Source organism: Salvelinus fontinalis, chromosome 9 (assembly GCF_029448725.1).
Source record: "Salvelinus fontinalis isolate EN_2023a chromosome 9, ASM2944872v1, whole genome shotgun sequence".
Taxonomy (NCBI): Eukaryota; Metazoa; Chordata; class Actinopteri; order Salmoniformes; family Salmonidae; genus Salvelinus; species Salvelinus fontinalis.
In genome coordinates, this window is record NC_074673.1 from 45416180 (window position 1) to 45441219 (window position 25040).

The 25040-nt window shown below is 41.2% G+C and overlaps 1 protein-coding gene across 2 annotated transcripts; it reads left to right on the forward strand.

Annotated features, from left to right (window-relative positions):
- The first annotated feature begins 206 nt into the window (after positions 1 to 206).
- LOC129862685 (uncharacterized) lies at positions 207 to 24114 on the forward strand. 2 transcript variants are annotated; one of them, XM_055934577.1, is made up of 4 exons: positions 207 to 775; positions 13831 to 18605; positions 18711 to 18773; positions 21119 to 24114. In XM_055934577.1, exons 1-4 carry the CDS (start codon positions 756 to 758, stop codon positions 21157 to 21159), a joined length of 4899 nt encoding a protein of 1632 aa, XP_055790552.1. In that variant the 5' UTR covers positions 207 to 755; the 3' UTR covers positions 21160 to 24114. The 2 variants fall into 2 exon arrangements, with proteins under 2 accessions (XP_055790552.1, XP_055790551.1); XM_055934576.1 differs by lacking the exon at positions 21119 to 24114 and adding an exon at positions 19000 to 21081 and having other exon boundaries at positions 215 to 775.
- The last annotated feature ends 926 nt before the right edge of the window (positions 24115 to 25040 follow it).

Here is a 25040-nt window from a genome sequence, read left to right on the forward strand (position 1 = left end):
AACCACAAGGTTGAGACAAGATGGAAAAATGCTGAATAACAAGAAAACAGGAACTGAGGAATGTGTAGGAAAAATGCTGAATAACAAGAAAACAGGAACTGAGGAATGTGTAGAAACCAACAAATCAGCTCAATCTTCACAAACACCATTCAGGACATTTGAATCCTGTGTACTGTGTCTGGGCACCACCGATAGGCTAGCAAGTTTAAACCACGCTAAGCCTCTACTTAGCGTGCTAGCCACCTTACTAGTTAGCTAGCCAAGTTAGCTATTAACGCGCTAAGAGACAAAAGAAGATACAGAACACAATAATCGAATTACAAAAATCACTAACTGAACGCATAAGCAGAATTTTCAACAAGAATGATTAAAAAACACTATAGAAATATTATTATATTAATATACTGAGATGATGATAAAACGAGCGACTTCGAGGCTAGTATGGCTACAAACAGGCTGACAGGACGCGATCGGGACATGAAGCTATGTATCGGTAGGAAGTTGAGCGGAAGTGGGCGATGCTACATTGTGCAAAGGTCTGAATACTAAACGGTGTGGATCATTTACATAAAGAGGAGTGACTATGAATGTTATGCCAGACTGAAGCTGTATATACAGATATATCTGAGTCTGGGACAGGCAGTTGCTCCATGGACCATCTCGGTTTGTTACTTTGTAATTAAGTCTGTACTGAACTCACAAGCTCCGGTATCTGAGATATTATTGAACCAATATTTATTCGACACAACGCGTCCATGCACGATGATGTATACAGGTAAGATGGTCTAGCGTTAGCTAGCTAACGTTACATTTTCAGATAGTACACGTTCTCATTTCGACAGAAAGTGGTTTCATTTCAAGCTAGTGTACTGTTAGCTAGCTAACGTTAGCTGGCTGGCTCCCTAGCTGATGTTATTATACGTTTCCCAGAGCTGTTTGCTGTTCTAGTTAAAGCCTAACGTTAGCTAGCTAACATTGAATATGGTTGGTTAACTCCCGTCACTATGGCATTGTTGGCACTGTTCATTGTTGTTTAACTAGCTAACGTTCGCTGGCTGGCTCGTTAGCTAACGTGATGTGTGTGAACTTACACTTTGTTTACCTAGCTAGCAAGCTATATGTCTTAAGCTAAAGTGTACTGTTAGCTAGCGTTATTATTCGTTTCCCAGAGCCGTGTGCTGTTCTAGTTAGAGGCTAACATTGAACATGGTTAGTTAGCTTCCAGCACTGTGGCATTGTTGCCACTGTTTATTGTTTAACTAGCTAACTTTGGCTGGCTGGTTCGTTAACTAACGTGACATGTACAACACATGTTGAATATGGCCGCTGTCAGTAAACGTCTGCAACAAAGCGTAATGAAATTGATGCCAGCAGAGCTGGTGAGGGTGTGATTTATGCTGAGTGGGTGTAGACAAAGAGCTCTTCACTAGATAGCAAAATATTCAAAGGTGATTTTCTCAAAAGTGAGTTTACAACTTGATCAACTTTCAAAGCAGAATTACTTTCCCATTGTTCCTCAAATGCAGTGTATCTTATACCATTTTGTAGCTCTGAGTCTCTACTTTTATATAATGTAAAAAAAACACAATTTCAAATGTTGCTACATAAGACCGAATCCAGGTAGTGAGTCACAAATTATCAAAACTGTCTAAACTGTTTTTCTTTGTTCTTTATGGGGTATTGTGTGTAGATTGATTTAGAAACATATTTTTAATTAATAATTTTTTTCATACGCTGTAAACTAACAAATGGTGGAAAAAGTCAAGGGGTCTGAATACTTTCCGAATGCAATGTAGGCCTGCCATCTACTGCCGTCGTGCTCTTGAAGGCACTTAACCCCCCACAAAGTAGAACTGCACTGTCAGTCACATGTGGTCAACCCGCCATGCCATCTGGAAAGCTCCTGGGTGTGCAGGCTTGGCTTTTGATCCAGCCCTGAAAAGCTCAAGTCTTCTTAAAACCTCTCTAGGGTATGGTCCCACCTGGCCAACATCCAGTGAGATTGCAGAGCACCAAATTGAAATACAGAAATACTCATAAAAATTCAGAAAACAAAACATATTTTACATGGGTTTAAAGATTAACTTCTTGTGAATCCAACCACGGTGTTAGATTTAAAAAATGCTTTACGGCAAAAGCATACCTTACGTTTATTTGAGAACATAGCCCAGCAGGCAAATCATTACAAACAGTAACCAGCCAAGTAGCAGAGTTACACAAGTCAGAAATAGAGATAAAATTAATCCCTTACCTTTGATGATCTTCATATGGTTGCACTCAGAAGACATTAATTTACTCAATAAATGTTCCTTTTGTTCGATAAAGTCTCTTTATATCCAAAAACCTTCGTGTTTTCTTCAGTAATCCACAGGCTCAAACGCAGTCACAACAGGCAGACAAAAAAATCCAAATTGTATCCGTAAAGTTCATAGAAACATGTCAAACGATGTTTATATTCAATCCTCAGGTTGTTTTTGGCCTAAATAATTGATAATATTTAAACCGGACAATAACGTTGTCAATATAAAAGGTTAACATGAAAGGCACTCTCTCGGTCGCGCGCATGAAAAAGCTCTGTGACACGGCAGGGTCCACGCATTCAGACTGCTCTTACTCCCTAATTTTTCAGAATATATGCCTGAAACAATTTCTAAAGACTGTTGACATCTAGTGGAAGGCATATAAACTGCAATTTGAGTCCTAAGTCAATGGATACTGTAATGGCATTGACTAGAAAACTAGAAAACCAAAAGAAATCCTACTTCCTGAATGGATTCTTCTCAGATTTTTGCCTGCCAAATCAGTTCTGTTATACTGACAGACACTATTTTAACAGTTTTGGAAACTTTCGAGTGTTTTCTATCCAAATCTACCAGTTATATGCATATCATATCTTCTGGGCCCGAGTAGCATGCAGTTTAATTTGGGCATGCTTTTCATCCAAAATTCCGAATGCTGCCCCCTGCCCTAGAGAAGTTTAAGGTCCTGTTGATCAGCACATGTTTAGGCTACAATATGGTTAGACCAGGGCTTGAGAATATGAATATGTTCGTTAACCTCTCTAGGGTACGTGAGGTTCCACCTCTTCAACAGCCAGTGAAAGTGCAGGGCGCCAAATTCAAAACAACAGAAATCTCATAATTAAAATTCCTCAAACATACATGTATTTTACACCATTTTAAAGATACACTTGTTGTAAATCCAGCCACAGTGTCCAATTTCAAAAAAGCTTTACGACGAAAGCAAACCAAACGATTTTGTTAGGTGAGTGCCTATTCACAGAATGACACAGCCATTTTTCCAGCCAAAGAGAGGATTCACAGAAAGCAGAAATATAGATAATGAATCACTAACCTTTGATGATCTTCATCAGATGACACTCATAGGACTTCATGTTACACAATACATGTATGTTTTGTTCGGTAAAGTTCATATTTATATCCAAAAATCTGAGTTTACATTGGCACCTTACGTTCAGAAGTCACAAAACATCCTTTGATTTTGCAGAGAGCCACATCAATTTACAGGAATACTCATAAGAAACATTGCCAAAAGATACAAATGTTATACAGGAAATTTTAGATGCACTTCTCCTTAATGCAACCGCTGTGTCAGATTTCAAAAAAGCTTTACGAAAAAAGAAAACCATGCAATGATCTGAGTCGGCGCTCAGAGCCCAATCAAGACACAAATGTAGCCGCCATATTATGCAGTCGTCAGAAGTAACAATATAAACATTCACTTACCTTTGATGATCTTCATCAGAATGCACTCCCAGGAATCCCAGTTCCACAATAAATGTTTGTTTTGTTCGGTAATGTCCATCATTTATGTCCAAATTCCTCCATGTTGTTTTAGCGTTCAGTACACTTTCCAAACTCACGACGTGCGGGCAGGTCCAGCGGAAAGTACGGACGAAAAGTTAAAAAAGTTATATTACAGTCCGTAAAAACATGACAAACGTAGCATTGAATCAATCATTAGGATGTTTTTAACATAATTCTTCAAAATTGTTCCAACCGGAGTATTCCTGTGTTGTGATGGAACAGAGCTCTCTCTCACGTGAACGCGCATGGTCAGAGCATGGTCACTTCATGGCAGACCTGACTCATTCCTCTTTCCTTCGGCCCCACTAAACAGTAGAGGCATCAGACAAGGTTCTATCGACTGTTGACATCTAGTGGAAGCCTTAGGAAGTGCAACATTACCAATATCCCACTGTATCTTCAATAGGAGCTGAGTTGAAAATCAACCAAGCTCAGATTTCTCACTCCTGGTTGGATTTTTTCTCAGGTTTTTGCCTCCCTGATGCGTTCTGTTATACTCACAGACATCATTCAAACAGTTTTAGAAACTTCAGTTTTTTTTTCTCCAAATCTACTAATAATATGCATATTCTAGCTTTTATGGCTTTGTATCAGGCCCTTTACTCTGGGCATGCTTTTCATCCGGACGTGAAAATACTGCCCCCTACCCCAAAGAAGTTAAGTTAAGATCGGAGACAGAGCCAATCATGTAGGAACCAATCCAATGAATGATGTTTATGTATGTTTTTATGTAGCCGTATGTAAGGAACGCCTTTTTAGAGCTCACTTCAGATCGGTACTTTATGCATCTAAGTTTGACTGTGACCTTGTCGTAGAAATATTCGGCCAATAATATTTCTCAGATACCGGAACTTGTGAATTCAAATAGACTTTATTACAAAGTAACAAGCCGAGCAGTTCCATGGAACAACTGATCTTTTCAGTCTCAGCACTCTCCTTTTATACAGTTTTACCCTTACATAACATACATAATAATTTGCATAAAGTGGAGTGACTTATACTCTTTAGCCTTGGACACCCTTATCTTTTTGCCTTGCACTCATTTTAGCTTAGTTTCCATTCTCTTATTGGCGTAGATTCTATTGGTGGCATGCACTCCTAATGCAGGTGCGTGTCTAATTGTGCCTATAACTGATTAACTAATGTGCCTGTCCAATTGCCTTCACAAGACCAGGCATGACCCAGAATGACTAGGCCTGTGTTGAACCCAGCTCTGCACAATCATATGGATTCTGCTTTCATTCTGCTTACACATGTCTAATGGTTAACCCAATATTGATTCTGCTTACTACTTTTAAAAAAAACAGTATAGATACTGGAAAATACCCACAACCTCTGTCGTGGATATTCATACTGAGAGAGACTGTAATTTCTTCAAACAATCATCTTTATTTAATATCGATTAATTATTGCTATTGTGAAGCCGTCGACACCACACTCTTGAGTGTGTTGCCGAGAGCTTAACCTTTACAGACAATGCAGAGTTCTTATATAGCTGACACTAAAAATGCTAAGACATGACTGGTTCAACCCCTCCAATGCTTATCAGGAGCACCACAAGCCGTCCTGTGGTCATCTGCACCCGGTGCTGTTTCCCAGTTGCAATAATGATTAGACACAATAAGGGTTTTGTTCTATTCCTTCAGGCTATCTCAGTTACAACCACCACATCTTGTCTCTGGAATGTGGTCTTTAGGTTTTATCACCAGGTCAACTGTCAGTTCAAGCCCCAGAGAGCCAACTCAACCCACAGACACAGATGAGAAAGTACTCGTCAAACCTTATTTGACAAATAAACAATATTTTAACATTATCTTGTAATTTTGCTCTTACACCTCTCCAGATTGCTGACAATAAAGAGTGATTCATTTAAAATTGACTGAGTTTAATTTATTTTATTTCACCAGGTAGGCCAGTTGAGAACAAGTTCTCATTTACCACTGCGATCTGGCCAAGATAAAGCAAGGCAGTGCGACACAAACAACAACACAGTGTTACACATGGAATAAACAAATGTACAGTCAATAACACAATAGAAAAAAAGTGTCCCTGTGTTGAATTTCCACGACAGGTGATCTATGTACAGCAAGTTTGGCCAATTAGGCTATTCTTAGAATATTTTTTTTTACGTAGTCGCAATTACATGGCTACTGTTTAAGAGGAATCCCAGCTTTCTAACGGTGTAGATTTATTTAGGCTCTACAGTGCCGGTGGAAAAGCAACAACGACATTAATGCTTAGCTAACTTGCGAGAACTGCTACAAGTTATGTTTTGGATTGGCTATCTAGTTAGTCTGTCGTTATTGTATACCTGCTGCTGAAATGCTGCACTCTCTCCTCAGGCAACCGCCCACTGGCACCCACGCAGCACACACAGACACGCACTGAAGGGTCATTCCAATAATGGCTGATATGTAGCTTTTTAAGTGATTGATTTAAAAGCGTGCCTTCATGAATTACATTAACAAAAATTATATATGACTTTCCATGAACTTACAAACCCTAATTTTACAGTTTGGAACAGCGCATCATGGGCATTGGCTGATGGATTGTCAATATGTGCAATCTCGAACAGCCTACTATCACTCACAGATTCAGACTAGTGGCAAATAAACCTGAAAAGTGGAATCAGGAAATTAATGTCCACTCTCCATTGCTTTTCAATGCAGATCCCGTCTTCATTCCGCTTTGATCAACCTGTTTTGTCTATGTGTGAATCTAGGCCAGCCAAAGGCTACTTTTGTTAGTTTTTATAGAAGAACAAATATGCAATTCCAAAAAAAATTGCCGTGCCAGGATATGGCGCTCTGGCTGACGTCGAGCACTGCTCAGCACTGTAAATTACTCAGGATAAGTTCATACGTTTTCAAACGATACGTTTCATTTGCAACGTATTTCAAGAAACTGGAAAACATATATCAAGCAAGTATTTTTATATTCCACAAGTATTAGCCATTTTGTACAGATAATTATCAGACTCAAGTAACAAATGCTGGTAAACACTCAAATACAAATAGATTCAGTTAACATTTTCTTTCACAAAAGTAGGGCACTAGGCCTTTACTAGTCCTTTGTTAGTGGAAATGTATCAATGTTTTTCAGCATCAATGACAGATTTCTTGTTATCTAGGCGCTAGCCAAACTGAAGCATGCTGACGCCTCAACTCCACCATAGTTCTTTGGACAAAACTTATGAGGAAATGAAGCACAAAGGCTTCATAATTGATAAAGGCCATGTTGACTGACATTATCTCTTAGGAAAAAATGTACAAGATCTCCTAAGCCTGTGTTAACCTTCAGACCTTATTTTTGGCGTTTATCCCAATGCCCTATTAGTGAATTATTTTTTGTTTTTTATTTTTTTGATCCGACACAATGTACCGATGCTCGTTTCAAAGTTGTCACGTGATCAATGACATCCCGAAGCTTCGTTTTGATCAAGTGGTTTTTCAAACTGTGGCAAGATCCCACTGATTTCGCTGTGGTTTGGTGCTTTCTTCGATTCAAAGTGGCTTTCAAACATCGATCCTCTAATGGAGACTGTATAATGTAGCTAGGATTTCTTTTCATGTAGCGTCACCTGAACGATAGCTGAGCAGGTAGTGTGGTGGAAAATCGTCTTACAAATATAACACTTACAAGAACTTGTGAATTCAATAAAGGCTTTTAATACAAACTATCATAAGCCGTGCTGGTCCGCGGAACAACCAACTTCCTTGAGCACTGGCTCTGCTTTTATACACATACAGCATGAGTCCATCCCACATGCAAATGAGGTTACTTCCCTCAGTCCATCTGCCACCATTATCTTTTAATTTAAGCTTCCTGTTTGTTTACGCCCAATAACGCCCATATCTGCTTTCGGTTAGGTTTTAATGGTGGCGGGCCCTTTCATGTCCTAAAAATAATATATGTCCAGCTGTCCTATGGGCCTATGTCTTTGGCCTTTGTACTTATGTTTAGCTTGGTGTGCTCTTTGGTATGTTGCCCTTATTAGGACTAGTAGATTGTGTGTCCCTCTGACATTGGTATGTCCAGCTTATCCTAAACACTTATGGCCTTGGCCATTATACTTATGTTTGTTCCGCTCCATCTAATCTTTGGTATGCTGCCCTTTCCAGAATAGCAAATGCACTTAAGTGTCGCCTTCTCATCACATTACATTTACATTTAAGTCATTTAGCAGACGCCCTTATCCAGAGCGACTTACAAATTGGTGCATTCACCTTAAGACATCCAGTGGAACAGCCACTTTACAATAGTGCATCTACATCTTTTAAGGGGGGGGGGGGGGCAGAAGGATTGCTTTATCCTATCCTAGGTATTCCTTGAAGAGGTGGGGTTTCAGGTGTCTCCGGAAGGTGGTGATTGACTCCGCTGTCCTGGCGTCGTGAGGGAGTTTGTTCCACCATTGGGGTGCCAGAGCAGCGAACAGTTTTGACTGGGCTGAGCGGGAACTGTACTTCCTCAGTGGTAGGGAGGCGAGCAGGCCAGAAGTGGATGAACGCAGTGCCCTTGTTTGGGTGTAGGGCCTGATCAGAGCCTGAAGGTACTGAGGTGCCGTTCCCCTCACAGCTCCGTAGGCAAGCACCATGGTCTTGTAGCGGATGCGAGCTTCAACTGGAAGCCAGTGGAGAGAGCGGAGGAGCGGGGTGACGTGAGAGAACTTGGGAAGGTTGAACACCAGACGGGCTGCGGCGTTCTGGATGAGTTGTAGGGGTTTGATGGCACAGGCAGGGAGCCCAGCCAACAGCGAGTTGCAGTAATCCAGACGGGAGATGACAAGTGCCTGGATTAGGACCTGTGCCGCTTCCTGTGTGAGGCAGGGTCGTACTCTGCGGATGTTGTAGAGCATGAACCTACAGGAACGGGCCACCGCCTTGATGTTAGTTGAGAACGACAGGGTGTTGTCCAGGATCACGCCAAGGTTCTTAGCGCTCTGGGAGGAGGACACAATGGAGTTGTCAACCGTGATGGCGAGATCATGGAACGGGCAGTCCTTCCCCGGGAGGAAGAGCAGCTCCGTCTTGCCGAGGTTCAGCTTGAGGTGGTGATCCGTCATCCACACTGATATGTCTGCCAGACATGCAGAGATGCGATTCGCCACCTGGTCATCAGAAGGGGGAAAGGAGAAGATTAGTTGTGTGTCGTCTGCATAGCAATGATAGGAGAGACCATGTGAGGTTATGACAGAGCCAAGTGACTTGGTGTATAGCGAGAATAGGAGAGGGCCTAGAACAGAGCCCTGGGGGACACCAGTGGTGAGAGCGCGTGGTGAGGAGACAGATTCTCGCCACGCCACCTGGTAGGAGCGACCTGTCAGGTAGGACGCAATCCAAGCGTGGGCCGCGCCGGAGATGCCCAGCTCGGAGAGGGTGGAGAGGAGGATCTGATGGTTCACAGTATCGAAGGCAGCCGATAGGTCTAGAAGGATGAGAGCAGAGGAAAGAGAGTTAGCTTTGGCAGTGCGGAGCGCCTCCGTGATACAGAGAAGAGCAGTCTCAGTTGAGTGACTAGTCTTGAAACCTGACTGATTTGGATCAAGAAGGTCATTCTGAGAGAGATAGCAGGAGAGCTGGCCAAGGACGGCACGTTCAAGAGTTTTGGAGAGAAAAGAAAGAAGGGATACTGGTCTGTAGTTGTTGACATCGGAGGGATCGAGTGTAGGTTTTTTCAGAAGGGGTGCAACTCTCGCTCTCTTGAAGACGGAAGGGACGTAGCCAGCGGTCAGGGATGAGTTGATGAGCGAGGTGAGGTAAGGGAGAAGGTCTCCGGAAATGGTCTGGAGAAGAGAGGAGGGGATAGGGTCAAGCGGGCAGGTTGTTGGGCGGCCGGCCGTCACAAGACGCGAGATTTCATCTGGAGAGAGGGGAGAGAAAGAGGTCAAAGCACAGGGTAGGGCAGTGTGAGCAGAACCAGCGGTGTCGTTTGACTTAGCAAACGAGGATCGGATGTCGTCGACCTTCTTTTCAAAATGGTTGACGAAGTCGTCTGCAGAGAGGGAGGAGGGGGGGGGAGGGGGAGGAGGATTCAGGAGGGAGGAGAAGGTGGCAAAGAGCTTCCTAGGTTTAGAGGCAGATGCTTGGAATTTAGAGTGGTAGAAAGTGGCTTTAGCAGCAGAGACAGAAGAGGAAAATGTAGAGAGGAGGGAGTGAAAGGATGCCAGGTCCGCAGGGAGGCGAGTTTTCCTCCATTTCCGCTCGGCTGCCCGGAGCCCTGTTCTTCTCCTCCTGTGGTCTGATGTACACATGTCCTTGCTACTTTTAGTATTACATCTGTCCCTATATGTAACATTAACTCCCACAGTAGTCAGGAGCTGTGTTCAAATATCCATAATAACATACTGTATATACTACATACTATTAGTTAATTTTAGTATACTGTAAGCAAACAATATTGTTTCAGTTGAGCATACTAGCGCTTCGTCTGTCTACCGGAAGTTGATGCTGTTGCTATGCAACCTCTTGCTAGCTTGTTAGCATAACAAATGACTAGCTAGACATTTTACAATTTTGGGTGTGTTCGAATCTGAAGTGCCAGAGAGCGCTCAGAGTGCATTCATAAATTCAGAGCTTGGTCAGATTGTCCATTCGTAGGGTTGATCCGAGCATTCTGACCTTAGCTTGAGTGCTTGATTGCCATTGTAACTGGCTAATGTTGGCTAGATACTTCCATACACAAATGTGAGAACACTTCACTCTGACCATTTTACTCGCCCTAGCAGAGCTGGTTAGGCTGTTTTCATGCTATCCAGAGCATTGGTGACTGTAATTGTGTTGCTGGCAACAATTTAATCATGCCTTTTTTTGTGATGTTTACTGACACCAGTCATATTCAACGGGTGTTGAGCGTTTGTAAATTCATCAGTTATTCTGTGTTCTGGCACACTCAGACGAGAGTGCTCTGAAATCTGAGTAGATAGCCAGAATTAACAATGTCCATTGAGACCGCACAACAACTATACCGCTTAGCTAAGAATGATGTGAATAAATAAGTCTAAACATTGGGTAGTTAGTTAATATACTCCCTGGCAAGTTCAATGTATTAGTAGCCAACTAACCTTAGGTAACTAGCTAACATACCGCTACATACTGCTGTAATGCTATGCGGTTCGTAAGGATGGTGTAGCTAACAAATTGTCAGGCAACAACATAAAGTGTAACTTAACTTATTTGAAAAGTAATCTACTTTATTACATTGCTCAACGTTTTAACATTTGTCATAATTAGTTAAAGCAATGAATTTGAATTTATCCTCTCTTGTCGAAATCGGCTGCATATTTTCTGCCGTTGTCTTCAAATCTGAAAACGCCAAGCCACGGCCATTTTCTGAATTGCGTTATGGGCCCTAAAAGCACGGCAATAGTGTCCACTGCTTGTATATTTTGTATTTTGACACATTTAAGTACGACATCCCAGAACTTTTGGCATATAAACTATATCCAAACTATGACCAAATAAGCATACTACATACTCAATTTACATTTCAAATAGTGAGGTTAGTTTGAGTATTCAAACACAGCTAGGTACACAGGGACCAGAACTAGGGAACAGGGTCGAATCCTGGCGACGGCATATTATTTAGAAAATCGTTTTGTTAAACCACACTTCCTGCACATTGTTGTTCAAACAATTTAGTTTTATGTAGTCAAGTACAAGTTTCTGTCTTAAGCATCCTAAATAATGACATGGATTCACAGTGGAAGGTGTGAACTTGTTTGGTAACTGATAGTAGGCTACTAAGTAAGACCCGCGACTAGCTGCCGTGCCATGGAGATTTGATGAATATTGTGTAACAAAAACTTCTACATGAACATCACACTGCTTTTCATTGCTGACCAGCACATGTCACAAATGTGCATTGTGTTAAAAGCTCACAGTAATAAACTGTTTTTTGGCAGAATTTGGTAAAAGACCCAAAGGCTTCAGAAAGCCTTGGTTTCCCATCACCATGTCTGGATGAACCAGATAACTAATTTCTGTGTTTTAAGACTACAAGCTGGAGAGCTCTGAAGCGGGCAAGTTTAGATGTTTACATGTGTGATTTACAGATGAGCACAAGATGTGACCGACATTTTTTTTATTTTTAATATCTGAATTAGGCCCACAGAATTATACCTACGGAGGAGCGGCTTCTATGGAAGAACTTTAGTTGGCTTAACGCTGGACTAAAGCTAGCTAGCTAACAAGCTTGTGTGTGCAGAGCAGTACCAGAATGAACCTTTTTTGTTTTGTTAATACATCTAATGTGAAACGAGAACTATAATAACCTGAACTAGCATAGAAAAAGTTAATCCATTCATAAATAATTTAAACTCTCTCTTCTGAATCACGCTTGTAACATCAGTACTGTTGCTTATGCTTCGGGAGGGGCAGGTAGCCTACGCGCGCGCACACTCACAGGCAAAGATTTTCAGCAAACGGGCAGACACTGGAATACATTTCTGATGACAGAGTGCATAGGCGCTTTGTTGCGTTTTTTGTGGGACTTAATAAAAAAATATATATTTAAAAAAAAATATTTGCAGGCTAACAATAAAATATAATTCCTAATGTGATTAGTAACCTAGGCATATGACAAGATTCGGTAACAGAAGTCACTGCAGCCTAAAGTAAATAAATATGAATTTTCCAAAATGGTATAATTAATCCTGTCTATACATTAAATATTAGAAAATATTTCACCAGAGAATATTACTTAGCCACAGAGGATCATTAGCTTCTGTAAAAAAAAAAAAAAAAAATGTGCGGTGGATTGTTTGAAATTACAAGTGTGTAGGCCTATATGCCTAGTTGGGAAGCTGGCAATCTGGGCAGCGCGCGTGGCCTAGATGCGGCTGTCAGTGAAAAGCAATACAGCTCAAATATGTGTACCGATAATGTCTTGAGTATAAGATATTGGCACATCTCTCCAGAATGTGCTCAGCTCTGAGCTGTCTCAGATGCTGAGCATCTTGCGCATTCATTGTGTTAATTGTTTGCCCTTTGATTTGTAATTATAATTTTTTTGTCATTGATGTGTTTGGAGCGCTCCATGTGAGCAATGAGCATGTGTCTGGTTTCTCTGTCTCCTTAATGTTGACAGAGTGCACGTGCCTGAGAATTAGGCTAACTGGCCTGCTGTTAGGTTCTGAACAAAATGAGTAAACTCAAACGGATGACTAGATAAAGCTCAGAAGTTTACATACACCTTAGCCAAATACATTTAAACTCTGTTTTCACAGTTCCTGACATTTAATCCTCGTATAAATTCCCTGTCTTAGGTCTTTTAGGATCACCACTTTATTTTAAGAATGATAAATGTCAGAATATAGTAGAGATAATGATTTACCCCACTGGTAAAACATATCAGCTAGTGTTGTGGAATATTGACTCAGAAATATTACACCTTTACTGGAACTTGTAAATTCACTTTAGACTTTATTACAAAGTAGCAAAGTCGTGCTATTCCATGGAACCTACTTTCTCAGCACAGAGCTTTGCCTTTATAGCATTACATCCTTACATAAAGCATTATGGGTACTCCCCATATGCAAATGAAATGACTCCCCTTGTCCTTTCGCCACCATTATCTTTCAGTCCCAGTTCTTGCTTGTTCACGCCCACATCTGCTTTGAGTTCAATTATAATAGGGGCTGGACACTTTATGTAATACAAAAAAAAAAGACATTTAATGTATACATATGTTTCACGTATTGGTCATTTTGTTACCATCCTGTCTCCATGTTCACCTGACATTAGTATGTCCAGATGTAACAAATGTAGTCATGTACATTAGCTAATGTAATCATTGGCATGATCTCTTCTCAGAAATAGCAACTGCAATTAGTGGCATCGAACTATCTCTCACACTAGACTGTCATAAGACTATGCTGCCAGAGAATATGATGAGGGCTTTGTAGTACCAGATTGCTATACTTTAAATCTAGATATTTTTTTATACTGGCTACGTTGGTTACTGTGTTGCGCTAATCCCCTGTTTATCATGTTTTTTTTCATTTCAGAAATGGTTTCATTCTGAAATACCAAAAGGCAGTAGGCGAAACTGAGGAGACAAGGAGAATGCAGACCTGTACCTGGACCCAAAGTGGACTGGATCGATCCGTCGCTGGACAATCCTCAAGTCCCCAAGTTACCAGTGGTCAGATGAGTGTGATTCCAAGCAGCTATTCTCGTCAATATGGCCCAGTCAGACCAGCTGTCCTGTATATAGAAGGTGGTCAATGCCTACCACACAGCGGACAAGTAACCAGTGGAGGTTACTGGAGTGGACCAACCCTGAATCAACAGGCTTCAATGGTTTACATAAACTCATCTCAGCATTCACCCACCAGAGAGCAAGTTCTAATGGGTACTAGTCCCCTTTTGACATCACCCTGGACTAACAATGCAGCGGCTGCTCAATCAACTAGTGTTACATCACAAAGTGGAAACAATCACACCTTGCCCGGAAGGGTTAACAGTGCAGCTCAACCCACTTTCCAGCAGGGACAGGGGTTTTTGGGTGTTAAAAGTAACAATCCACAGGGGCTCGTAAAGGATGGTCAGGGTGCAACCATTCACTGCCCCCCTCATATTAATGCACCACTGAATACAAATGTTATGTATCATCTAAGCCCAGTGAGTGGCAGTCAGCAGCTTGTACTTGGCAGACAAGAGGGGGCCTCCAGTGGTACCTCTGCTTCTCTTGCAATGAGTAGGAGCCCCAACCATGTAAATCATAAATTGAATGTAGTGAGTGGGCAGGATTCAAGAAGGATAGCAGTTCAAGCTCCTCATCAGGGAAACCCACAAACACCAAACTCTTTGAAAAGTGCACAAAATCAAAACAATGACAGCAGGACTGAGATGAACAGGGTTCAACATGGAGCACCTGTCCACACTGGCTCATCAAAACACAGTCAAATGTATCCCTCTCAACTTCTCACTGGCAGCAACAACCAGGTCAATGTACCAAATGCTGCAGTGGGGCAGTCAATGCCAATGCATAACATTAGCCAGAATCCTCAGTACAATGTTATGTATAACCCTCCTTTTAATAATTTTCCAAGACATGTCCCCAACTGCCCTAAAAGCCTTCCCATCCCACCACAACAGAACAGACTCCCATCTTATTGTGCAAATAATAACAGTCAGGCAGGGCCTATTGGAAGTAATGCACACCATGCCTCTCATTCTAGGTTCCATATCCAAGGCACAGGCCATACCCTACATTACAAACCAGACTGCACCAATGTTCTGGTATCCAACACTGGACCATCTTCATCTGTGCCAAACTATAGTATACAGTCCTCAGTCCAGCACAACCGTGAGACCGCGCCTCCACCATACCCAGGCCAGCACAAGCGTAAGTCCGCGCCTCCACCATACCCAGGCCAGCACTCCCATGGACCCGTGCTGAACAAGACAGAACGTGTGGTTGTGGCAGGAGCGCATTTTCTGCAACACATGCCTAACCAAGGCGCAGCCCCTACCCTACATTACAAGCCAAAAAACAATTCTGTTCAGTTATCCAAAACTGGACCATCTTCATCTGTGCCAAACCATGATATGCTATCTTCAGGCCAGCGAAACTGTGAGTCTGGGACTCCATCACACCCCATAAGACAGGGCTATTACATAACAGTAACAGAGGACGAAAGTGGAAATGGATTTAGAACAGAAAATTGTATTTTCATAGGAGATAAACATAATGAAAGTGCTCTGGTCCCGCAAGGATCATCTGCAAGTAATGCCCCCTCTGTTCTTATGGCACAGAAGGCCGTTGCAGTTGTACAACCACTATTGCAGTGTATGCAGACAAACACGCCTCTAAATGTGGCTGATAAAATCTCCTTGACCACCCAAGCTATGTCTTTCTTAACAGGTGTCGAAAATGTGAGCAACCCTGGGGAACAATCTTGTGTCCAAAGTCCATCACAAGCCCAAACAACCCTTACTCTATCTGCTTCTTTGACAAATGAATCTGAACAAGAGGTCCCCAGGATCAGACTAGAATCAGGGGCTGATAAAACATTGACTCAGGGTTCAGAAACTTCTGATGTTGAAATGACCAATACATATTCATGTTTTAAGTCTCAACGGTCATTATCAAACGGGTTACGTGCAGAGAAATTTGATTCTCAACCATTATCTAATGTGGAATGTCAAGCCACTCAGAGAAAAGAGTTAGCTGACACAGAAATGACCACTCATGTGCATGTTAACCAATTGAGGGAGGAAACGGATGAAAAAGTCGATTCCGATGAGGACATTTTTGAATTGTCCTCCATTCCTGTAATCAAATGGACCCTTGGTAAATTGAAGGAGTTGGTAGATACTGTGCAAAGTCAAAAATGCACTGCCACACCAGTTGAAAGCAAAATACTAAGCCTCTATTGGGATGGAGATGGGCCAAAGCTTATGGATGCTGCAAGATCTGGTATGTTACAAAATATAATGCAAGAGGTTAGATCTGTGTGTGGCGACGATGACGATATGTCATCACAGTCTGTCATATTTTCGCAAGCTAGGCGCAAAAACTGGGGTCAAGTTGAAGAGAAATGTGCCATTCTTAAACATGATTCTGTTCACCCCGAGTTCCCGGCGCAAGAGTCATCATGGTTGAACACAAATAAGCAGCTTGATGACATAGACAAGGAGTTTGGATTCCCATGGTCACTAAGATATGACCAAAAGACTCTTCAAAGAGGAGATGAACAACCAAAACTGATTTTTCCCGAAAATGAAAAATCTGCAGACTCTGCCAATGACATGCAGACTGAGGTGACTCCGGCGAAGAGACCAACACCCTCTGATTCTGATGCTAAAGAAATTCAAGGGTCAGGTTTGGCACACAGTCCCACCCAGACCCTCTCACTGGTTAAGAGAGAAAAAGCAGGTATCATTTTTAGTGACCCATTTTCTTCCTTGGAGATCAACGTGCTGACACCAGAAGAAGCTTTACAGTTTTTCAGTGGGCAGCTACTACAAGATGAAGTGAACGAAGACCTGTTGGAATTGCCAATGGAAATGGATGCGGAGCAGATTGAGTTGAAAGATTACTCAGTGGAGGATAAATCATCTGAGAGGGTAGATGTGAAGTTGACTGATTTAAAACTCGAAAACAAAGGAGATGTCCAATCAGAAGATTACTGTTGCCTCTCTTGTTGGATGGCAGTGTTCAGTGGGTCCACCAATTCTTCGTCCTGCAAATGCCAATACAAGACTAAATTGGGTTCAGCAAAGGCCACTGTGAATGCGACGGCGTTGGTTGAGGTAACATTGTCTGTTGAACCCAGCGCAACAAAAGCAGAACAAAGGACATGCGCGTATTTGTGTAAATCAAATGGCACAGCAGAAGAAAAGAGTGAAGAGAATCCTGTAAAATATGTGAATCCTCAATCTTGGAAATCTACAGGCATTGAAGAATGCCAAACAATTGTCTTGTCTGATAGCAAATCTGAGACTGCTCGCATATATACAAATGGGGTGAAGAGCTTGCCTTTGTCAAAAGCCCCAGCACTGCAACTCCCCATCAACCACACAAACTTTGTTGAAATTGAAGAGGTCTTCTCGCGTTATGAAGACTTAATCAAAGTAGCCACCCCAATATCGGAGCTAGTTTGGGACGATATACAGCCAAAGCAGAAACTACCAGGTCTGTTCCAGAAACATATGGATTGTGTACAAGAACTTTGTGTCATTTTGGAAGAAGGAAACTCTAGAGGTGGTGAAGTCATTCCCACAGTTCCCATTCCTACTTCTAATCTGCAACCCCAACCAACAGACAAAATCGGTTTCCTGACATCACTTTCCTTGGCACAAAGATGTCACAAACATCTCTCTCCTAAAACAAATCATAGCTACAAGGTTAAACAAAAAGGGGTTGGACTCCAGAGAAGATGTGTTGAAAGTCCTCATTCAAATTTGCCTGTCCCAAGAAAGCAAAGGAAAATGAGGGATGGATTAGGTCCCTCCTTTCAACTTGTTCCTGAGGTCAACTTGACTGATGATGATGATGATGATGATTTTGAGCCACCCAATACAACTACTTCTAAATCTTTGGAAGAAGAGAAACATTCAAAAGGTAGCAATCTCCAGAAGCCAACAGAACATGGAATTGGGAACAACATTTGGAGGGATGGCACAGTAAGTCTAGCCTTGTTTGGTTCCGCGCTCCAGAGGAAAAATGGGACTTCAGCAACTGACCAACGCAAGGACCATAATTCTTCTCGAGCCAGACCTTTTGCAGACAATTTTCCAGCACCTCCTATAACCCTCAGTGTGATTGTCAACTCCTGGACAACGGAGCCCTCCGAGACCAGTCCTCCAGTGGAAAGCCCAATCAAACAATGGATCTTAAACGAGTGGAATAATAGTTTTATCCCGACAAAGACAAGGTCCAGGGGCAAAGTGCCAAGACTACAAAACAGAAGAGGCTTTGCTCCAAAGATTATTTGTGCTGAAATGGCCAAAAAGAGTGTTGCCCTCACCAACACAGATAGAGGTGCATTATCCTCTGAAAGGCGAGCCACACCAGAAAGAACTGTAAAGGCCAAGCAGACTTTGCGGCGCATTGAAAAAGAGAGAATATTAAGCGGACTGAAACTCGGACTGAAGAAATCTAGGATTGAGGCAGTGCCATCCGGTATCCCTGATATAGTGGAAAAAAGTAAATATGAGATCGGAAACCCTGCTCCTTTGCCTCATGAGAACAGTCTTGTGTTTAGTGTGCTGCCGGAGTCGTTCAACTTCAAAGAAATCATGGACCCTCCGACACAGACAGGTTCAATGAATGGTAAGTAATACCAACACAGATATGCTTGCTCTTACTCCAGTTAATGTTACCTGCAATTAGACATTTATTCCTGCTCTTTTCACATTGAAACACTTTTTCCATCAGACATGGCTGGTACGGTTGCTGCGAAGGCTGAGAGTCCTAAGACGATAGTCCAAAAATCCCAAGGTAATAAAGCATGCTGTCTATTCAACCATGTGTTGAAAATGTACTGTATGTATTGTGGCCGCTGCCTACATTGCATTTTCCATATCTTTGTAAGGAAAGCATTTCTTGTATCTATTCAGTTTGTTCTCTATCTCCATTTATTCCTTTCTGTCAAATATGAGGATGTAGGTTTTTGTTTTATTTGTTGTAACATTTATTGTAACGAATGAATTATTACTCCATTTAGGTGTATGGTCTGTTGACATTCAGAAGAGATATTGTCCTCTCACCTCTTTGACCACTAAAGTTCCCAAGTCTTCCTCCACCACCTTCCAGTAGTTTCAGAAGAAATTCAAGCAGAAGAAGTAGGCCTGGCAGCGAACCCACGACAAATTGTATTGCTTCCTGTTATGGACTTGGGGGAGTGGAGTGAGGACTGTCGCATGACAATGTGATTCTTGTAATTTGTTTCCCATGGAAATATATGTACAATTTTTGTTTTTAATGACAAATGTTCATAACCAATGTATATTCTTTGGGAATGCAGAAATTGACCTCATTGTGGTAAGGTTGGGCAGCTCATAATACAGTTATTATTTACTGTAGTTAGCGTTTACATTCTTAAGTGTCTGAGAATTTATCTGACAGTGTCCTATCTACCTCAGGCCTGACAGGTGTTGGTTCCACTTTTCTTGGCTCCGTTATTTACTGAACAAATAAGGAACACTCAATGTGCACTTATAAATCAGAACAATTTTTATCAAAATACAGCTGTAGACAGAAGTCAAAGATCAAACATCCCACATACAACGGATGAAATTATCCTGAGTTCTGCCAAATAGGAAAAGTCCAAGTTGCTTTTAATATGCTTGCAGTCAACCCCTAATGATGTAAATGCCTACGTCATCACCTTCTACTCATGAGACCAAGCCCATGCATACACAGCTATACAAAGAATAGTTCCAGTGTTATCTAAAGGCTCAGCAGTAAATGTCCACTCCCCAAGTTGATTTATGGTGGTATGTCTGACTAGTCTCTTATCTCTTTCACTCCCCTGCAGGGTTCTGTGTCTATGAATCTCTTTTAGCCTTGAAGTGCTTTCTCACAGACCTCCTGTTTTGACTGCAATAACTCACACATCTCTCAGGCCGTTTCTTATAAGAAGCAGAGACTAGAAAAGAACTGTGGAACAATATTACACCTTATAATGCATATATATTGTTCATCTGTAGTCTAGGACCCTATAAATGTAAGGGGGATGGGTCTTATAACCCTTCCCCTTCTATTAATACAACATAAGCATAACCAATTATTATAATACATCAAACATTTGGTGCAGCCCCTATCATGACCCCAAGTTGACTCCATCACAGGCAATATTGCGAAACTTCATCTAATTAAAAAACCCTAACTAAAGTTTTGTGTGTCATTGGATGGCTGTATTTTAATGTTTATTTTCTTGTCAGGGTTGTATCTGACATTTTTGGGGGGTAAACAGTATTTTATGCAAACCTCATGTTTACTATATTGAATGTATCACAGAATCTGAACTATGCTAAATTGACTGTGGTTTGTATGGATTTGTAAGATATCATTCTGCCCACCTCTCTACTGTTCCCTTTTACAATCATATAACAAGTGGGTACCTTATCAATAGTTATTTTTCTGGAGTTTAAATGGATTCTGTTTGTTGACACGGGGTGAACAGTATTGTATGATTAGAGATACTAAGCCAGCTGAAACAAGGTTGCTTTGCAGTATTCTGGATGCATATAGCAGGAAACCTGTATGTGTGTAGTAACCACTGACCTGGTGCATTTACATTATATTTTCATATGTTTGTTCTACCTAGTGTTATTTCTTTGTTGGTGTATGTTATTTGTTTCTAAATATTTTTGTACACTTAAAAATATATTGTCAGCAGCATCCTTCACTTGGCTCTTGTTGATTTTGATTGTGCAAAGCACAAGGTTGAGACAAGATGGAAAAATGCTGAATAACAAGAAAACAGGAACTGAGGAATGTATAGCAACCGACAACTCAGCTCAATCTTCACAACAACATTTTCGGACATCTGAATCCTGAGTGCTGTGGGGCTGGGACCAGCCTGGTCACCACCGATAGGCTAGCAAGTTTAAACCACGCTGAGCCTCTACTACAGGCCAACTCTGAAGTTGGAACTACCTCTGTCCCAGTATAAAAGAAGATGTCTGTACTATTCTAGTCAGTTCTCTGCTTTACTCTGCGTGGTGATACAGTGAACCCGTATATACGAAAATTTGCTTTTACCATTTTTTCGCTTGTGTTAAATAAAAATACTTAAAGTATATTCGGTGACTCTGAATCACATTTTATCCTGATACCAGATTCAATTGACGCAACCCTTTACATGGTGACTCTGACGTGATCTGGTTGAAGGACTACGCTGGAAACTGTCCGGCTGATTGGGCATTGCTGTCGTCGGACAGTGTGTCTCACAAACTAGACCGGTCAACTAAAAAAGGTAAGCAGACACCTATTGTGAATAACTAAAGTTCTGCACATTGGCATTATCCAAATGTATTTTGTGAGATACCTGTTTGATGTAAGTAACCACATTTTATTAGTTTATATTGGTAAATGATCATAAGGAATACATAGTGGTGAATGCAATTTTGACTGGCCAGGTATTCTATGATATAACGAACGAATGTGATGTACTCGGTGAGACGCCAAGTGTGTATGATTTAGGGTGAGACGCCCAAGTGTGAGTGTGGGTGATGACTTATATAACAGCGAATGATGTGTACTAGGTGAGATGCCAAGTTTGTATGTGGTAGGTTGAAGCTTACTGGTATAAATGAAGATTTAGAGATGCTCAAATCGTGTGAAAAAAGTACACTTGATATTTCAGTTGGAGCTGGTATCAGTTTGAATAATTTAAAAGGTCCGGGACCTGCAAATGAGACGTCTGCGTTATATGAAGTAGAATTGCCGCAAAATTGTAGTACATTAGATATTTCAGTTGGAGCTGGTATCGGTGAGATTGGTTATAAAAGGTCGCGGACCTACGGATGAGACGTCTGTAACAGAGTTATATCATTGAATATTGAGGTGTGCATGAAATACGGGAAAAGTGAAACAGTAAAGTACATTAAGATTGGCCCTGAATGTATACAATTTATACACTCCCTATTGTGTGTGTCTGATTAATTTGAATACATATTTGATCAAATTTCTTATATAAAGGATTGTTATTTCCATTTAGAAAGAAGTACGATAGTTAAGGAGTTTTTAATTAAAGAGAGCAACAGTGTGAATGTATTAAGTAAGGTACATATTAGATACGGGGGACGTGATACAATTTGTACATTCCCCACTGGGTGTGGCCGTGATTGACGGGTGGATTACCTTATTCTCCCGTGTACAGTTAAATAATTACTGTTTCAGAGATAAGTATATTAATAAAAATAATAGAAAAATTAGTTGAGCCCAATCTTAAGGCTTAAAAATATATTCCTATTTAAACATACTCCAGGAGATAAATAAAAACCCTACCATGGAGCACCAAAATGTTGAAAAAATGTTGAAGACATTGAAATCCACCTTAGAAATAAATGGTGGTAAAGAGGGAAAGGAATGGAAGAAGAGAGGAGAAAACTATACAGTGTCAGGATTCCCAAAGTGGTGAGTGAAGGAGTCAGACGCAGAGAGCAGGGTAGTTCAAAAAGGACGTGGATTTAATATTCCAAAATACCAGAGAGACGGTCACGCCACACACACAAGGGCGCGTAAAGTCCCAGTCCAAACAAACAGGACTAAACAGAATAGGAACAGACACCACAAGAATGAACGAAACACCACAAGCAGAAAAACAAGCCCGCACAAAAGTCGGCGGGCCAACTGGGTTGAAATAGCCCACAATCAAACCTAAACACCAAACAGGTGCAACAAATCAGACACAACTAAATGAAACAGAAAAGGGGATCGGTGGCAGCTAGTAGGCCGGAGACGACGACCACCGAGCGCCGCCCAAACGGGAAGAGGCACCATCTTCGGCGGGATTCGTGACATACAGAGAATGGATAGAGGAGGGCAGCATTGCCGCGCCCACTGGTCTCCCAGTCGACGGGGAGCCTGGTAGAATACTGGAGACTCTGAAACGTAAAACATATAAATCCAGTTCCGAGTGGAAACAAGAGGGAGGGATACGATTAGTTAGTGTTTGTTTAGGATATAAACTGAACGTTTTAATAGCTTGTTGTCACAAGCCGGCTCATAGCCTGTGACAAAAATGAGGGGACACGAACAACAGGTATAGGCCAATTTAAAAGTGTTCTTTATTATAAACAAACTATTAACTTAAACTAAGAAATAGGAATGAGGTGTGGATGTATCATAATGTAAGGTGTATGTAAAGTGCATGGATGTGTGAATATGTGTGTGTGAACATGACTGAGTGAAAACTATGCAAAACTTCAAAGGAACAAACAAATCATGAGCATACCTGGAGGAGCAGAGAGAGAGAGAGAGAGGTGATTAGTAAGCAGTTTTATACCCTGAGCCCAGGTGGCTCCAATCACTAACGACCCTCCTCTGCCTGCAGGAGGAACCGCCCCCTGCACTGCAGAGGAGGAGCCATGACACTTGTTTAGGTTAAATTGAAAGACTAATCCATTCTAAATAATAGCGGGGCGATTTCGATGGAATGCGTTGTCTTGCCTAAATGGTCCGCTGGAACAACGTATTGGGAATGGAGTCGTGTTTAAAATACTGAATCATAGGAGAGTCATTTACCTAAATCTAATGAATTCTAAATAATAACGAAGAGACAATTACGATAGAGTTGTGCCCATCGGAATGTTATTATTCTTATGGATTGACTGACGTGTGATATAAATTTAGCGAGGTACATGGTGTTTTAAAAGTTGGAGTAGAGAAAGTTGGAAAGCATGCGATAGATTTAAAACGGAGCTCGGTTTGAGTAGAGGGCAAATTGCAGGAGGCAGGTTTGGTTGTTGCTAACTAACGTTGTGATATCATTGAGTTCTAACGTAAAACTGTGTCATAAAGTAGAATACACCATAACAGTACTCAAATTGATTTGACAGTTGTTCGGGTACAGCCGGTGGAGCTGATTTTATGTTAAAGGGACAGTGCACGTTTATCACAGGTATGTGTGTCTAATGGCAGGGTATTCCTATCAATCATTTTGGGGAGACTGTTTGAAGAGAGACTGAATGGGTTTTAGATATAACCATTAAGGAAATTTAAAACGAATGATTTGAGGGAGTACAATATAATTATTTTAGAAGTTTTTAGGTTTTGTTTGTAGTAAATGTTTGGGTTTGAGGGGATTTCCATGTTTCCCAGCGAAAAGATATCTTAACCTGTCTAGGATCAGCGTGGCGCTAGCGGCACACCCCCCCCCCCCCCCACTGAAAAACCAGTGCCGCGAAATTCAAAAAAAATATATTTTTAAAATATTTAACTTTCACACATTAAAGTCCAATACAGCTAATGAAAGACACAGATCTTGTGAATCCAGTCAACATTTCCGATTTTTAAAATGTTTTACAGGGAAGACACAATATGTAAAGATGTACATCTATTACCTAAAAACACATTAGCATAATCCACCATCTTTTATTTGTCCACCAACACCAGTAGCCATCACCAATTCGGCTAAACTAAGATATTTATAGCCCCTAACCAACAAAAAAACTCATTAGATGACAGTCTGATAACATATTTATGGTATGGGATAGGTTTTGTTAGAAAAAAGTGCATATTTCAGGTAGATGGCATAGTTTACAATTGCACCCACCATCACAAATGGACTAGAATAATTACAATGAGCAACGTGTTTACCTAACTACTAATCATCAAACATTTCGTAAAAATACACAGCATACACGAATCGAAAGACACAGATCCTGTGAATACAGACAATATTTCAGATTTTCTAAGTGTCTTACAGCGAAAACACAATAAATCGTTATATTAGCATAGCACATAGCACATAGCAGCCCAGCATTGATTCTAGCCAAAGTGGGCGATAACGTCAACATCGCCAAAAATATATTAATTTTTTCACTAACCTTCTCAGAATTCTTCAGATGACACTCCTGTAACATCATATTACACAATCCATATAGAGTTTGATCGAAAATGTTTATATTTAGCCACCAAAATCATGGTTAGACAATGTGAAATGTAGCTCAGCTGGTCAGAAAATGTCCTTGCGCCACTTAGACAGTGATCTACTCTTATACATAAATACTCAAACGTGACTAAAAAATATAGGGT

Excerpts from the sequence above, each read along its gene's own strand:
- LOC129862685 (XM_055934576.1), top strand. The coding sequence starts at position 756 with ATGCACGATGATGTATACAG. Across the intron at positions 776-13,830 it reads ATGCACGATGATGTATACAG|AAATGGTTTCATTCTGAAAT; the intron begins GTAAGATGGTCT and ends TTTTCATTTCAG. Across the intron at positions 18,606-18,710 it reads ACAGACAGGTTCAATGAATG|ACATGGCTGGTACGGTTGCT; the intron begins GTAAGTAATACC and ends TTTTTCCATCAG.